This window comes from Piliocolobus tephrosceles, chromosome 3 (assembly GCF_002776525.5).
Source record: "Piliocolobus tephrosceles isolate RC106 chromosome 3, ASM277652v3, whole genome shotgun sequence".
Classification (NCBI taxonomy): domain Eukaryota; kingdom Metazoa; phylum Chordata; class Mammalia; order Primates; family Cercopithecidae; genus Piliocolobus; species Piliocolobus tephrosceles.
The window spans coordinates 3,295,112-3,312,590 of record NC_045436.1 but is presented as its reverse complement, the minus strand read 5'-3'; the positions used below and the strand labels follow the sequence as shown (position 1 = coordinate 3,312,590).

Sequence of the window (17,479 nt, the reverse complement as noted above, 5' to 3'; positions counted from 1 at the left end):
ACACTGCAACCGCCACAACATCCAATCACAACCCTCTAAACACTGCAGCCGCCACAACATCCAATCACAACCCTCTAAACACTGCAACTGTCTCTTTGTACTCATTTAGTGTATTACTAAATGTTTACCTCTTTCATGATCATTACATTACATTTACACAGCATTACATTTACGATCATACATGATCGTTACATTATGTGGATACTTTGGTTAGATATCTCTCCCTTTCGGCCTTTGTCTGTATTTTACAAATTTAGCTCACATTCAATCGTTGGTCTTCTAAAAGACCTTTGGTAAAATAAGTACACACTTACCAGTAACATAAATATTGGACACAACTAAAATCACTTTCATTTATTCCCTAAATTTTCCCCTACAGGTTCTGGAGATTTCCAAAAACTTGTAATCAACACAGCAAAGCAGGTGCTACCATTGCAGAGATCAGAGCACTTTTTTTTTTTTTGAGACGGAGTTTCGCTCTTGTTGCCCAGGTTGGAGTGCAATGACTCGATCTCGGCTCACTGCAACCTCCGCCTCCTGGGTTCAAGCGATTCTCCTGCCTCAGCCTCTCGAATAGCTGAGATTACATATGCCCGCCACCATGCCCAGCTAATGTTTGTATGCTTAGTGGAGACGGGGTTTCTCCATGTTGGTCAAGCTGGTCTCAAACTCCTGACCTCAGGTCCTCAGGTGACCCGCCCGCCTAGGCCTCCCAAAGTGCTCGTATTACAGGCATGAGCCACTGCACCTGACCTAGAGCATTTTTTATATTGTACACAATAACTTTTTTAAATGGAGATGCTTTATTTTCAAGCATCAAAGCAGAAAAATGTAAAAGGAAGAATGAAACAAGAAATTTTGTAAATTTTGTTTTCACAAGAAAAAGCTGCTTATAGATTTTGCTCACGTAATTCCCAAATATAATAATTCAGTCCTTTAAGATGACTTAAAAACATATTTCAAATGTGTCTGCTTATTCACAGTGAAATCTTTGGTGATGAATCAGAGGTAGTCCAAAAAATGATCAAAATTCATTACCTAACATTCATGTTGAATGTGTTTAATCACTAAGCAATTATGGATTTAATATCTAAGATTGATTATCCTGTCAAATTGCCTCCCAGAATATTTAAAATCAAGTTGCTCTGCTGCTTTGTCAGAAAAATATGTGACTGCTTATGCATGTCCATGATTTACACATACACACATATTTGGTAATGAGACATACAATAGAGCAAACTGAAGTTATACATTTCCCCAGTCTATAGTATCTATTAACTCCTTAGTTTTAAACAAAGGAAAACCATATTTTATATGACTATGAAGCTTACATAATATAGTATAGGGAGTATGTCCCAAACTAATCTGTTCCAACAGGTATAAGAAAAATACAACAATATATGTTTAAAAGTTACATTCACTAAAGGCAAAAAAGATAATCTCATATGGTTTAGATTTTCCATAGAAGAATACAATTGAGGCAAGCTCTCCAGTGATAATATTAACATAATTTATGTAAATTAGAATGGTCAAATGTTTCTGTCTATGCAATCCAACTGGATGTTAGTATAGGTACTTAAATTATGGAATGCTTATAATTGCACAGCATTCCAGTAACTGATAGAAGAAAAGACAATGATAGATGCTGATCCTTATTCCACATCAAATGGCCTCGTATAGACTTCGCCTAACCAGAGCCTCAGATCCCACTGAGTGCTTTTAAAAAGGGGCATTTTTCCCTGTTATAACACAGGTACTATTTTTGGCCTCACAAAGCCTCCAGCCTAGGCAGTGAAATCCCAGCTATAGACAAGTGCAAATAATCCTAGAATTTGCAAATATGCCACAGAAAATATCGTTATCTCTTTTATGTCAACGCTCACATCACCACTAGTACTCCCATAGGCGGAGGGGAGACTGGCAAAGATTCTTTACCCTGGAAACAAGTGATTCTGATAGACTGCAGATGCTTGCCTCAATACAGGTTGATAGCTCCTTAATACAGCTTAGTAGATTTCATGAAAAAGGCTGCTTCCGGGTCGGGCGCGGTGGCTCACACCTGTAATCCCAGCACTTTGGGAGGCCAAGGTGGATGGATCCCGAGGTCAAGAGATCGAGACCATCCTGGCCAACATGATAAAACCCCATCTCTACTAAAAATACACACACACACACAAATAGCTGAGCATGGTGGCACACACCTGTAGTCCTAGCTACTCGGGAGACTGAGGCAGGAGAATTGCTTCAACCCGGAAGGTGGAGGTTGCAGTGAGCCAAGATTGCACCACTGCACTCCAGTCTGGTGACAGAGCGAGACTCTTGTTTCAAAAAGAAAAAAAGAAAAAGATAAAGTCTGCTTCCTTGAATAAGGAGCACATCTCCAGTGATACTCCACGATGCTACCCACGCACCCACTAGTACTGTGCAGCAGTCATTTGATAAGTCCTAATCTAATGGTCTTGAAAGAGTTAATCTTCCAAACAGACTACAAAATACTTTGTACACTGAAAATATCAAGCGCAACTGATTACATATCTGAGTTTTTCCAGAGGAAAAAACACAGAGCTAAGGGTGCTCTACTTATTGATATCACAGTGAGGAACCAGAGAAAATACCTCAAATGATTATGAGACTTCTACATGGGGATTCCAGTAGGGGAAACCTGGGTCTTTTACTTCAATCTTTATGAGCTGCTGTTCCACTGGCAATATTTTAACTATCTGATGGTAGTGAAAACTCATTTCAATATTTTCAAGTTACATTCTTGATTTTCAGGTGAGATACTCTTGGCAATTTTTTAAAGGGCACAGTTTCCTATTCACTATGTTTGCTGACATACAGTTCAAATATAGTACAATATAGAAATAAATAAAATTCCATAAAGAACAAAGGAATCATATAGCAACATAGTAATTCATACCAAGCATCAAGAAAAGAGTGTAAAATAAACTGCAAAAAGCATTCAGTTGAGCATGGTTAATTTTTTAAGTTTCAGTTATCTGAAATTTGGAACATTGGCCTAAATATTATCTTTACTATTTAAATTTGATTTTGATAAGAACTCAGAACTTTTACACATAAATGATTTGGGTAAAGTTTTGGAGACAACTTACACACACACACACACACACACACCAACAATGACAAACATAATTTGGTGTTTTCCAAATATGCTTAATGAAGAGAATCATTAGCAAATATATCCAGATAACTTTTTGTCTTACGTATATAGTTGCAAATCAGCAATTTATTCTAGTATGTGACAGCCTTGCTACAGACTTTTAAAATACAAGAAAACATGGTTATAATCTGTAGCAAAACACTTGATATAACATACCTCACAGTAGTCTCAAATAACCATTTGGGGTAAACTTCTGCCAAAGTTTATGAAACCATAGTTTTGCAATGCATTTTTTCTTTGCTCAGACTTTCAGTACTATTAGGGCAATGAAATTCTAAAATGAATTATTGAAGAACATTGTTTTGCAGTATCTATAAAAGAAAAACTATCTGGTTTCAGTTATTTACTTGCACAACTAAAGCGTCAATCTAGAATACCTTCAGCACCATATCAAAAAGTCAACTTGATCCTTTGTCATTTTTAACTGAGCTCATTTGAGAAATTAATGAATTAACAGAGATCAATTCAAGATAGCTGCTCAGTGACACAATAATAATAAGCCAAATGTCTAATAAAGTTAAATAAAATTTTATACATAGCTACCGCTTTAAAGTCCCAGGGTAATTGACATGTGAATAAGAGCTCTATAATATAGTTTAGTTCTTTTTTTATTTTTTTTGAGGCGGAGTCTCATTCTTTTTTTATTTTATTTTATTTTATTTTGAGACGGAGTCTCGCTCTGCCGCCCAGGCTGGAGTGCTGTGGCCGGATCTCAGCTCACTGCAAGCTCCGCCTCCCGGGTTCCCGCCATTCTCCTGCCTCAGCCTCCCGAGTCGCTGGGACTACAGGCGCCGCCACCTCGCCCGGCTAATTTTTTTGTATTTTTTTAGTAGAGACGGGGTTTCACCGTGTTAGCCAGGATGGTCTCGATCTGCTGACCTCGTGATCCGCCCGTCTCGGCCTCCCAAAGTGCTGGGATTACAGGCTTGAGCCACCACGCCCGGCCGAGGCGGAGTCTCATTCTGTAGCCCAAGTTGGGGTGCACTGGTATGATCTCGGCTCACTACAACCTCTGCGTCCAGGGCTCAAGGGATTCCCCTGCCTCAGTCTCCTGAGTAGCTGGGATTACAGGCGTGCACCACCACGCCCAGCTAATTTTTTGTATTTTATTAGAGATGGGATTTCATCATGTTGCCCAGGGTGGTCTCGAACTCCTGAGCTCAGCTGATCTGCCCGTCTCAGCCTCCCAAAGGGCTGGGATTCCAGGTGTGAGGAACTGTGCCCAGCCTATAATTTAGTTCTTTATCTGGTTGTATGCACAACTTGTAGTATAGAGCAGCAAACATTTATGACCATGAGTATAGCTACCCAGTGCTAACTCTGCCAACGGAAAGGCCTGTGGTGTTGGTTGTGGTTGTGATTGTTGATGAGCCGTTAACTGATTCACGTTCAGCCTTTCCCTCTGTAATAAGAGGCACTCATCCCACTTTCATTGTTCCATTTGCAAAAAAAAAAAAAATTGTTCCATTTGCTCATTTATAAATAAAATTCTCTATTCATTTTTCTGCTAGAAATCTTCAAAAAGTGAAGAAGAATGCAATTACCCCTTTTGTGGCACTCATTTACAATAAAAGTTTGCACACTTCTTCACCTGAATGCAGTCAGCAGCTTACTCTCACCCCAGCCCTGAACCACATTCCCCAGTTAACATGTAACTCTCTATACATTCTGTACTTCTCTTGACTAGTAGAATTGGAGGTGTCTATAAAGCTGACAGTACATTAGTTCAGAAACTATGGTAGCAACCAGGTAAAGTTGGAAGTTTCCTCCACCACCTGGCTTTTCTAGACATCTGTCAACAGGAAAGCAACACGGAAACGAGCGAGGCCTTGAGTAGCGTGTGCATCTCGCGGGGAAAGCGGTGCTGTTTCAAACGGAGTCCACCTTTACTAGATTATTTTTGGTCGTCAGTGGAGACGGTTTGCATTTAACCCTATCAGCCACGTCGTTAGAGCTATCCACAAAGAACATCCTGGCTGTACAGAGCGAGACTATAATTCTTCTGTATTCCTTCCTGAAATTTTGGTTCAGTAGCCCGTATATAATGGCATTGAGGCAGCTGTTGAAATACGCCATGTAGTAACTTGCCACAAACAGCCACTCTGGGATCCTAGGCACCATGCTGGCGGGGTCAGAGGCCACGGCCAGGCCAATGAAGTTCAGAGGAGCCCAGCAAATGGCAAAAAGGACAAAAACCACAAACATGGTGACAAAATTCCTGAAGTCCTGTGGTTTCAGCCTGGGTTTGCGGTCAGGTTTCACCCTCTGTCTGACCTGGAGAACCAGGATCCATATTCTCAGGTAACAGAAGATGACTATGATCATGGGGACGAGGAAGTGGAAAACCACCACGGCGATGGTGTAGGCAGAGCTGACAGACTGTGCGAAGGTGCACGAGTAGATCCTCGGGTCGTACTGGAGAGTCCCGGCACGGAGGTTGGGCAGGACAGCCACCAGCGTCAGGAGCCATATGAGGAGCACATAGCAGAAGGAGTTCTTGCTGCTGTACAGTTTGTCGTACTTGAGACTGTGGCAGATGTAGCAGTAGCGGTTGATGGCAATGCCTGTGATGTTGAATATGGAGCCGATGACGCTCAGGCCCATCAGGAACCCACTGATTTGGCAGTGCAGATACCCCAGGTTCCACCCATTGTTAAATATCGACGTCAGCACCAACGGGTACGGATAAACAGCCACCACCAGGTCTGCCACCGCTAAGCTCACCACAAAGATGTTTCCTGAAAGAGAAACGTTTAGAAAATACAGTGAATACCAGTTCACACTGGGTTTTCTGTTACAATTGTTAAAGAAGGAGCTGCTTCTGCCTGCAGCTCTGATGACCTGACGTCACAGCTGCCGCCGCACTGCAAATGAACTGGAGGCCATTTAACAGGACGCCAGGCCACTGCTGCTCCTGACATGTCAAACCCACTGTTCACACTTTCCTGCCTCCTCAGAACAGGGCCTGTTCCCTGTTCCCTGTTCAAAACTGCTGTCTTTCAAACCCTTCGGTTTCTCATCTCTTAAAAAGTCCTGAGATCAGAATACTTGCATTCCATCTGTTGTTCTAGAGCCTTCTACATCACCTGAACAATCTCATATGATGTTATTTCTCAAGCCAGCCACAGCTTCCGTAAGTTCAAGTCTTCATTCCCTCTGTAGTCCTTCAGCAGCTCCCAAGGGGCCTCTAGCTTCCCTTCTCACTGATCCCACAGCGCAGGAGTTACCATCGAGAGGGCTCTGTCATCAGCCGTCTGGATGAGAACACGGCTTCGCTCCTTACCAACTGTCCAACCGGAGTCAATTGCTTCACCTCCCCAAGCTTCTCCCTCCTCTCCTAGATGATGGGATAATGAGGATCTTCCTCTTAGGGCTGTGGTGAGCATGACATGACACTATCTGTGGCGAGTGCCACGCACCGTGTCTTATACCAGAGAAATGTTCTTATTCTACGACTCCCTCACTTTGAACCAAAGGAAAATGCAGAAATTCGCCTAGATTTGATAAAGAACTATGTTACAAAACTTAAACCCTAAATAGTCTAACTATTAATTTTCTCAATTAACATAGCAACACATATTTAATTATAGAAAAAAAAAAAAAAACTCTGGTCACTTTTTAATTTTTATTTATTTATTTTGAGACCGAGTCTTGTTCTGTCACCCAGTCTGGAGTGCAATGATCTGATCTTGGCTCACCATAACCTCCACCTCCAGGGCTCATCCTCCCACCTCAGCCTCCCAAACAGTGAGGATCACAAGTGCACACCACCACACCCAGCTGGTTTTTGTATTTTTGTAGAGATTGGGTTTTGCCATTTTGTCCAGGCTGGTCTCAAACTCCTGGGCTCAAGCTATCCACACACCTCGGCCTCCCAAAGTGCTGGGATGGCAGGTGCGAGTCATTGCTCGCAGCTACGTCAGTCAAATTTTATGAGATGTTCTGCAAATATGGGTTCTTCCTTTTGCGGCTCTTCTGCCTTTGTTTCTTACTCTTCCTTCTGCCTCGAATGGCACCTCGCAGCAACTTTCTAAATGCTACCCATTCTCCCAAGTCTATCTCAAATAGAAATGCCGAAGCCTTTGCTCGTTTGCCCATCTAGAGGTGAGAGCTTCCTCCTTTGAAGGGTCTTAAACCACTTTGTACTGCTTTTTACTCAGATTAAATTATAATACATTCATTCCATTTACATATTAAATGCATATATTTGGTGCTGGGGAAACAGGAATTGAGAGACAGGAAAAGCCAAAAAAATTACACTAGAGTGGCCAGGAGTGGTGGCTCACACCTGTAATCCCAGCACCTTGCAGGGCCAAGGTGGGTAGATCAAAAGTCATGAGTTCAGGACCAGCCTGGCCAACATGGTGAAACCCCATCTGTACTAAAAATACAAAAATTAGCTGGATATGGTGACAGGCGCCTGTAATCCCAGCTACTTGGGAGGCTGAGCCAGGGGAATTGCTTGAACCCGGGAGGCGGAGGTTACAATGAGCAGAGATTGCGCCATTGCACTCCAGCCTGGGCAACAAGAGCAAAAACTCCGTCTCAAATTAAAAAAAAAGAAAGAGAAAATTACACTAGGGTAAGCAACAGCACCAGAGCACGCACCGAACCAGAAGCAGTGAGGAAAGGGGTGCGCTAGACAGGGACGGAGGGAGCCCCAGGTGGAGGGACAGAAGATTTTGCCTTCTGTTCTATTGACCTGTAAGCCAGGCTTCCCTGCCTGACTCAAGACGGTGGCCCTCGTGAGTACATTTCCTCATATTTGCAAATATGAGTACATTTCCTCATATTTGCATACATTTCCTCATATTTGCGTACATTTCCTCATGTTTGCAAATAATGAGTACATTTCCTCATATTTGCGTCCTAGACCACACCCAATAAATACAGTGACTTTTGCTCATACCCTTGATGAGTTAATTAAACTGTCACTTCCCAACATTTAAAATGAAACAGCCCATAGCAGTCATGATGAAAGAAAGGTAAAATTTGTGCCATTTATTTAGGAATTTCAGATAAATTGTCATAAAAGCAAATTCTTTAAAAATTGGTTGTAGTCATCCAAATTAAAGTTACAAAGGCAAGTTTATTTCTCCCACAGATCACTTTCAATTAGTGTTGAAACACCTAAATTCCTAAGAGGCATATTTTAATAAATTATTAGCTCAAAGTGTTTAATGCTTTAAAAGTATCTATACTATGTGAAATTCTGTTCCAAATTAAATTATCATTATAACAGCACATTTTTACCCAGAGTGTCATGATGACAAACTGGCCTAATATTGGATTGATTTTTAAAAGACCTTAAAAATGAAATCACAAATGATGTCGTAAATTTCTTTCATGTAGAATACCCTGCTTCATTTATTTTATAGTAATTACATTGCATTATAATTCAAGTAATTACATTAATTAGATCATTAGTTTAATTCTTCAAATTCATCCCATTTTACAAATGCTTGCTGAAAATTAAGCCACAGACTCCGTGCAGGTGTGGCTATCAGGTAGCTCACATAAAGCTTTAGCACAGGCGTTCATGTGTGCATGGGGGGGTGTGTGGTGTCTGGGGGAGAAGGAAAAAGGGAATTTCCTTTTTCTTTTATGAAATTCACCAGATGAGAGTAATTAAATCATCTAATTATAATTATACACATTATAAGTTCATCTATTCCATTCTGAAATCTGTGTGACTCCAGACATAGGGACAATCTACCCATTTCTACAGCGATCCAGGACTGTATGCCACAAGCTTAATAATGCATTCTGAAATGTCCAATAATGTCTGTTCATGGGCAACAGTTTCTTCTCTGTTGAATATAGTTCCAGTCCTTACTGTGGCAGAATCATAGAATAATAGGATGTTAAAATTGAGAGATGTGTTAATGATCTCCCTGGATAATTCCTACTTTTTAAAGATGAGAAAACAAAAATATAGAGTTAAATTGGATGAAGTCGTATGACTGCTTAGTGAAAGAGTCAGGATTATAGCAATGCTATGAATTGGTGTTGTTCAATGTTATTTCCCTGAGAAAGCTCCTGTGCTTCTACAGATATGAGACTCAGAAACTGGGCCCTGTGGCTATATCCTGGCTTACAGCCTCTCCAGGCACAATTCTAAAGAAGCATATTAGAATTAGAACCTTCTAAAGAGAAGATGGGGGAGGAAAACACCTAGATGTCAGTATGCTGGCAACAAGACGGACAGCAATCAGCCTCACGGTGATTAAAGGCACCAACTATAAAATGCACAGTCAATATTTGCTCCCAGGAATAAAACTTTAAATTGGAAGTGAAATATGGCATAGATATGGATAAAATAAGGTAACAGACAATAAAATGTCAGCTTGCCAGGAGTGCCTTCCTCAGAACTAGTCCCGTGAGTCCCTTCTGGGAATGACACAGCAACACGGCGTTGCTTTTCTGTTTATCGCAATTATGTCTCTACTTCGCCCCATCTCCCACAGCCCCAGCTGTCACCTCGGTGAGGACACTGCCTGCTTTGACATCTTCTCCCTCCACCTTGAACAGTACCTGGCCGAGGGTTAATCAATGTACAGTGGGTTTATATTGTGTCAACTTCGTGAAACTGAAAAGACTTTTTCTTGCACCGCTCCGGGTTAGTGTTCCCCACAAGAGGCAATTGCGTGAGATTTTGAAGGCGGAAGTGCAGCAGCAGCTGCTGTCTGTGCTCAGAACATCTGTGTCAAGGGCCAGACGCCACTGCAAGCCCAGCGCTCTGAGTCTTACCTGCTGCCCTGCAGGGGGTGGGCGGCAGCAGTGTGCCCACAGCTTCTCCAGCTCCTGCTCACCTCCCCATGGCTTGGAGGAAGTGAGAGACCAATTCATAAGGTGAGTTTCGACCATCCTCCGGAGCTCCAGTCCTTCCTCCCAGGTTCTAGCTTCCCCTGCGTCCCCTCCTAACATCCAGCTTTCCTTCTCAACTCCGTGAACTTTAAACAGCAGCTCCAGACACAGAAGCAAAAGCCTCAAATACACGATTCCATCAGCTCACACAACTGCTCTAGTAATTTTGCTTCTTGGATTGATTGAACCCAGACTGATACAGAATTTGGTTCTGGAAGTGGACCAAGGAGAACCTTCAGGAGGGTTTCTCTGTATTGGTTTTGGGTTACCTGCAGTTGATTCTGTAACAGGACTAGATTTAAAGTATTAGAAACCCTATTTCCAGTAGTTAAGGGACACTGGTAGTCACGGCCTGCAGGGGCAAAAGAATTCCTTAAAAGACCACCTGGGCCGGGCACGGTGTCTCACGCCTGTAATCCCAGCACTCTGGGAGGCCGAGGCAGGGGATCATGAGGTCAAGAGATCCAGACCATCCTGGCCAACATGGTGAAACCCCGTCTCTACTAAAAATACAAAAATTAGCTGAGCATGGTGGTGGGCACCTGTAGTCCCAGCTACTAGGGAGGCTGAGGCAGGAGAATTGCTTGAACCCAGGAGGTGGAGGTTGCAGTGAGCTGAGATCATGCCACTGCACTTCAGCCTGGCAACAGAGCAAGACTCTATTAAAAAAAAAAAAAACAAAAACAACAACACCTGTACTCACCTTCCAAGGTGAAAACAATGTCATTGCATCACCCTCCAACCACTAAGATGAAAAACAAAATATACCAACCATACAATGGGTTGGACGTACTAAACAAACCCATATCCTAAGTGACTCAAAAAGCTGTCAGTGTTGACTGGAGCCCAGAACAAGGCCCTGAAGGCTGCTCAGCCGCCTGATCCATCTGATCCAATGGCTATGGTCTAAATGTGTCTCCCCCAAAATTTATGTGTTGACACTTAATCGCCAATGTGATGGTATTGAGAGGTGGGGCCTTTAGGAAGTGATTAAGTCATGAGGGTGGAGCCCTTACAGATGAGATTAGTGCCTTTATAAAAGAGGTGCCAGGGAGTCGTTCGTCCCTCCACCATGTGAGGACTCAGCATTCATCCACTCCAGAAGACACAGCAAGAAGGCACCATCCTGGAAGCAGAGAGCAACCCTCACCAGACTCCAAATCTGCCAGTACCTTGATCTTGGGCTTCCCAGCCTCCAGAACTGTGAAAATCACGTTTCAGTTATTTACAACTTCCCAGTCTGTATTGTTATAGCAGCAGGAACAGGCTAAGACACCAATGGTGCTTGAATTGTTTCTATGGTTGTCCCTTTGTATCAGCAGAGACTGGCTCCAGGATCTCCATAGACACCCAAATTCATGGATGCCTATATTAGTCCATTCTCATGCTGCTGAGAAAAACATACTTCAGACTGGGCAATTACACAAGAAAGAAGTTTAATGGACTTACAGTTCCACGTGGCTGGGGAAGCCTCATAATCATGGTGGAAGGCAAAGAGGAGCAAGTCACATCTTACATGGATGGCAGCAGGCAAAGAGAGAGCTTGTGCAGGGAAACTCCCCCTTGTAGAACCATCAGATCTTGTGAGACTCATTCACTATCTCCAGAACAGCATGGGAAAGACCTGCCCCTGTGATTCAATTACCTCCCGCCAGGTCCCTGACAACACGTGGGAATTCAAAATGAGATTTGGCTGGGGACACAGCCAAACCATATCAATGCTCATGTCCCACAGTTGGCCCTGCAGAACCTGTGAATATGTGAAGATGGCCCTCTATATCTTTGAGTTCCACGTCCCTCAAAGATTGTATTTTCAAGTCATGATTGGTTGAATCCCTGAAAGTGGAACCCATGGATATGGAGGGACCACTGCATGTAATAAGGAAAAAAACCCTTCTTACTTGGTTTCCATATGGCTTTTCATGACCTACGGACACTACCTGAAACTGGATGGTTGCAGCACTACAGACCCAGTCCAGTATGGCCCTGAAAAACAAGGATGGAGGAAGACCCTCCCAGGAAACAGAACTTGGAGCAATGCTTCAAAAAGAACTTCAAACTGGTTGTTCATTTGTCCTGGAAGGAGAGAGGGCCACAGGTTCAGATCTGCACTGATTAATGGGCAGTGGCCAATAATCAGCTAGATCAGGGGTCCCCGACCTGATGGGGACAATGGCTAATGGTCAGCTAGATTCATGGGCAGTGGATAATGGTCAGCTCGATCAGGTTGGAGATGCCTGATCTAACTGACCATTAGCCACTGATCTAGCTGACCATTAGCCACAGACCGGGTCCATGACCTGGTAGGAACCAGGCTGCACAGCAGGAGGTGAGTGGCACGTGAGCAAGCATTACCACCGAAGCTCCCCCTCCTGTCAGCTCAGTGGCGGTATTACATTCTCATAGGAGCGCAAACCCTGTCGTGAACTCCATGTGAGGGATCGAGGTTGCACACTCCTTATAAGAATCTAACTAATGCCTGATGATTTGAGGTGGGACAGTTTCATCCCAAAACCATTCCTCCACCCTGTCCTGTGGAAAAATTGTGTTCCATGAAACCAATCGCTGGTCCCAAAAAGGTTAGGGACCACTGAGCTAGATGGGCAAGGGTTTGGAAGAAACATAATTAGAAAACCAGTTACGGGGCTCTGGAGAAGACATAGGCACACAGACCTCTCAGAATGGATACTCAGTGTGAAGATATTTGTGTCTTGATGGTGGAACCTGTGTATATCAGTGTTAATCTGTCTTTGGCCACCAGTCCTTGACCAATGGACTCACAAAGTTGTCATGGCAGCAAGGATAGAAGTTATTCATGAGCTCAGCAACAGATCACTCCTCATGAAAACTGATCTGGATGCAGCCACTGCTGCACTGCTGGATGTCCAGCCTGCCAAGAGTGGAGAGAACACCAACGGAGCACCATTCCCTGGGAAAATCAGCCAGATGCTGCTGGTAGGTGGATTACATACCACTTCCATCATCAAAGGGAGCAGTGGTTTGCTCTGGCTGGAACAGAGACATACTCTTGAGTATGGATTTGCCTTTCCTACCTTTTCAGGCCCTTAAATCTTCTAGCAACCTGACATCCACGGACTTAAAGGATGCCTTATCCACCATGATGGTATTCCTCATGGCGTTGCTTTTGACTAAGGAATTCCTCTGACAGCAATGAAGGATAGCAATGGGGCCATGTCCTGGGAATTCACTGCCCTACCAGGTTTCCCATCTCCAAACAGCTGACCTGACAGATTGGTGGCATGGCTTTTGGAGGTTCAGTTTCAACACCAGGTGGGTGAGCCTAGGGTACAGACCCCTATCATGTGGCACCTGCTGTAAATCAGTGATTAACATAGAGTGTTGTTCATCCCATGGCCAGGATTCATGAATCAGAAAATCAAGGGTGAAAATGGCTGCTCATCCTCTCAAATTACCCTGGTGATACCCTAGCAAAATGTTTTTCTCCTTTCTCTGAAACCTTAGGTTCTGTTGGTCTAAAGTCTTAGTTCCCAAGGGAGCAATGCTTCCACCAGGAAACGCTTCATTGGTTTCATTAAACTGGAAATTGAGGCTAGGCACAGATCCTGGCACTTTGGGAGGCTGAAGTGAGTGGATCACTTGAGCCCAAGAGTTCAAAGCTGTAGGGAGCCATGCTGGCACCACTGCACTCCCGCTCGGACAACAGAGTGAGATCCTGTCTCAAAAAAAAAGACAATAAAATCAATAGACAAAGAAGGGGATTATTGCACTTAACGTGTTTAGTCCTGATTATCAAGGGGAAACTGGTTTATTATTACACAATAAGAGCAAGGAAGTATAGGTCTGGCATGCCAGAACTCCCTAGAGTATCTCAGTACCCCTGTGCCTTGGGATTGAAGCCAATGGGAAACTAACCCAATACAGGCAGGAATGCCAGTGTCCCAGAGTGTTAGGAATGAAGGCTTCAGCCACCACAACATGCAAAGAGCCAGAGGGCAGAGGGAGCGGGGAGGACATGGTAGTTCCAAATACCCACTACGGCCACCTGGCCAACTGCAGAAATGAGGGCTAAAATAATTATGAGTACTTCCTGCTTGCTTTACCATGAATAATTTGTGAATATAGTAATAACTTTGTGTCTCTTTCCCTCTGCTATTCCCCTACCATCTCATATAAGATATGTTAGTAGTGAACCTTGTATCTCAGAATTTAAGTGATAGGGTATCAAATGGGAAATGTGACTCAACTAGAATAATAAAAATCACATAAAGTTGGATAAAAAGACTGTACTTTCTTTTACAAAGAGGGTTAATGTATTTTCAATTTTACAAGGGATAGTTGCATCGTTAGATGGAAGCATAATGTTGATATTTCCTTTATTTTGAAGTTAAATATGGTTAAAAGAGATCTATAGATAGAATCCAAGTTGCCAAGGGGTGGACTGTGTTCAATTACTGTTGCGTCAACCTAGCTGAACCGGAACTATGCTCCCCAGAATTCCATTTTCTGCATAATTATAGGATTGCCTCATCCACAAAAAAATTTTGTGTAAGATTTGGAAAGTGGAAATGGAGCAGCAGCTATTTTTTTATTTTTATTTGTTTTTCTTGAGATGGTGTCTGGCTCTGTCACCAGACTGGTATGCAGTGGTGTGACCTTGGCTCACTGCAACCTCCACTGCCCCCCACCTTCGCACTGGGTTCATACCATTCTCCTGCCTCAGTCTCCCAAGTAGCTGGGACTACAGGCACATGCCACCATGCCCAGCTAATTTTTGTATTTTTAGTTGAGATGGTGTTTTACCATATTGGCCAGGATAGTCTTGATCTCTTGACCTTGTGATCTGCCCACCTTGGCTTCTGGGATTACAGGCATAAGCTACTGGGATTACAAGCATAAGCCATCATGCCCGACCTGCAGCAGCCATTTGTGTAATGCTTTTTTTATGCTAGATATGCCATCATTAACTAGTGAAACTCTTAGCTGAGTGAAAATACAGGAATTTCCTATCCTGGGCCAGACTCTTACCTTTTATCAGTCATTTTTGCTCTTTTTTAGAAACCTCACACTCTGCAATCCTCAGGCTGATTTGCATTTGAATGAATACTTCTGCATCACTTTGCTTTTCTGTGAATTACACAGAAATCTATCAACCTATCTGACACTGTGCAAAGTTTGGACACTGTGTCTGAAGTTTTCATTAACAAAGAAAATGTGTATTTCTGAAAAACTTCTATGTTTCTACAGCTCTGGTCATCTTTTTCCCCATTTGATAATCTCCAAATCTGTGCAATGATCAGAACTGCAGAGACTTTATTTCCTTCTGCGTGTGGGTTAGCAGGGCCCATTACCGCAGCAAGCCTGGGCTCCAGGCAGTTTCTGCACATCCTCTGTCTTTCACAGGTGTTGTCCTAGATGCTGCTGGCGCATTTCTCCCCAAAGTGTCTGTGAGTGCTGAGTGCCTTCATTTGGCAAGGACTGCATCCTTCCCCAAGACTGCCTTCCGTGATCAAAGAGCCACTGACATTGGGTACAAATGACCCGTCCCTTTGCCTCAAGTAATGGCAACTCTGCTGGATTTATGCCCAGAGGCCCCAACTTACGGATGAGGCCAAGTCTTGGCTTTCCCTGAGATCCCATCCCTCCCTGACCCCTTCCCCTGCCCTGGTCTGCTCTCCTCTCCTTCTTACAAGCTCCCCCATGAGAGTGCGCCCTCAGCAAAGCACGAGTACCAAGCCTCTGTCTCAGGTTCTGTTTCTAGCAAACCTAAAATAGACCTTCAGCCCTATGATGAGATTGGGTGGTTTCCTAAAGAGGTCACTGGCTTCTTGATAGAAAAAAGGAGCTACTTACTATGGTGTCTTACAGGCACAAACCAACCATACTGGGTACAGACTGTAGCTGCCTCCCCACACTGTTCTTCCAATACTGGGTAAGAGTTACAGACTGTAGCCGCCTCCCCGCACTACTCTTCCATGCTTCCGTCCTTGCTATGTGTGCATCTGCTTCCGATATCATGGCAACGTGAAACCACACACATTTGCCCAACAGTCTGTCTCCCCCTGAGACTCAGGTCCCCACTGTGGACATGAACCTTCACATTCTCATGGTGAGCGTAGAGCCTAGCACATAATAGGTGTTCGGAAATCATTTGCTGACTGAACTAATGCACCCTTGGACTCTGAACTGCTCCCTCAGAAAAGCAGAAATTACTTGCTCTTCTGCTGGTATCCACTAAGATGCTGGTTTTCCCAGCAGGTCAATATTCACTCCTTTCATTTCAGACTGGACTTTAACCATGTGGAAAGGAAAGTTAGAGGCCCCCTGAATTACTGTTCATGAAGACTAAAAGAAACTGAGTATGAGTGTAATAAACACCTCACACAGTGTTTATTACTGGTCACAGTGATAAAGACCAGTAATAAAGAACTATTTACAAACTTGGTTTGTGTTTTTTAAAATTCCACGTGCATACATGTTAACTGTATGACAAGAGAAAGCTGAGCTATTGCTCAGGTGTGTAAGGAATATTCTCTGGCAGTACAAGGGAAAGGGAAGGGCTTTACTTTGAGGCATCGAAGCACACAGCCAATGTTTTAGATTCTTAAATGTAAAGAGACTATACCTAGAAACATGTCTTTTCAGATTACTAGAGGCAGGGTGCACCATGAGTGTAGAAACAAAAGCCAGATTCAAATCCTGGCCATGCCACTTGCTAATGTGACCTCAGGTAAGTCACAGCTTCCCACAGCCTCAGTCTCTTAACATGGAATAAATCAAGCTGCTTAGGGCCGTGGCGAGGATTTGAGGGCGTGTGGCTCATCTTCCTTTGCAGGATTACTCACTCATGTCTTGCTTCTATTCCCCTGTGATGGAAACCACACGTCTTGCTTCACAGAAGGTTCCTCCCTGGTACACAGTCCTGGCTAGGGAAGATCCTCCCTGATCCCTGCAATGGAACAGGGGTCTCTCCATAGCCGATGAGCCTCCTCTCATCCTGTGTCCCTCCTGCCATCAGCCTCACTGCTCCCCTCCACCTTCCACACACAGCTCTCCACAGCACACATGACAGCTCGTCACCCTGCAATACCCAGGTTTAAACAGCTCCGCCGTATTCAGTGACATTCTTGGTGACCCCTTCTCCTAGCCATTAACTCCTTAAACTCTGCAAACTATAATACTCTTTTCGTGGGACACGCCGTCCTCACACCCTGTTCAAAGGACACACTCTCCTCCCCAAACCCATTCATGAGACACCGCCCGCGTCACACAGTGTTCACGGGACATGCCGTCCTCACACCCCGTTCATGAGATGCCACCCGCCTCACATGGTGTTCATGGGACATGCCGTCCTCACACCCCGTTCTCACACAGTGTTCACGGGACACACCGTCCTCACACCCCATTCATGAGACGCCGCCCGCCTCACACGGTGTTCACGGGACACGCCGT

The 17,479-nt window shown here is 43.9% G+C and overlaps 1 protein-coding gene across 1 annotated transcript in view; it reads right to left on the bottom strand.

Moving 5' to 3' along the window:
• Positions 1–5,016: 5,016 nt before the first annotated feature.
• MTNR1A (melatonin receptor 1A) overlaps positions 5,017–17,479 on the bottom strand; it is a 20,582-nt gene continuing 8,119 nt past the window's right edge. The window contains exon 2 of the mRNA XM_023221040.2: positions 5,017–5,919. Within this exon, the coding sequence (XP_023076808.1) occupies positions 5,051–5,919 (869 nt within the window). The 3' untranslated portion in view covers positions 5,017–5,050. The remainder of the gene's footprint in view (positions 5,920–17,479) is intronic.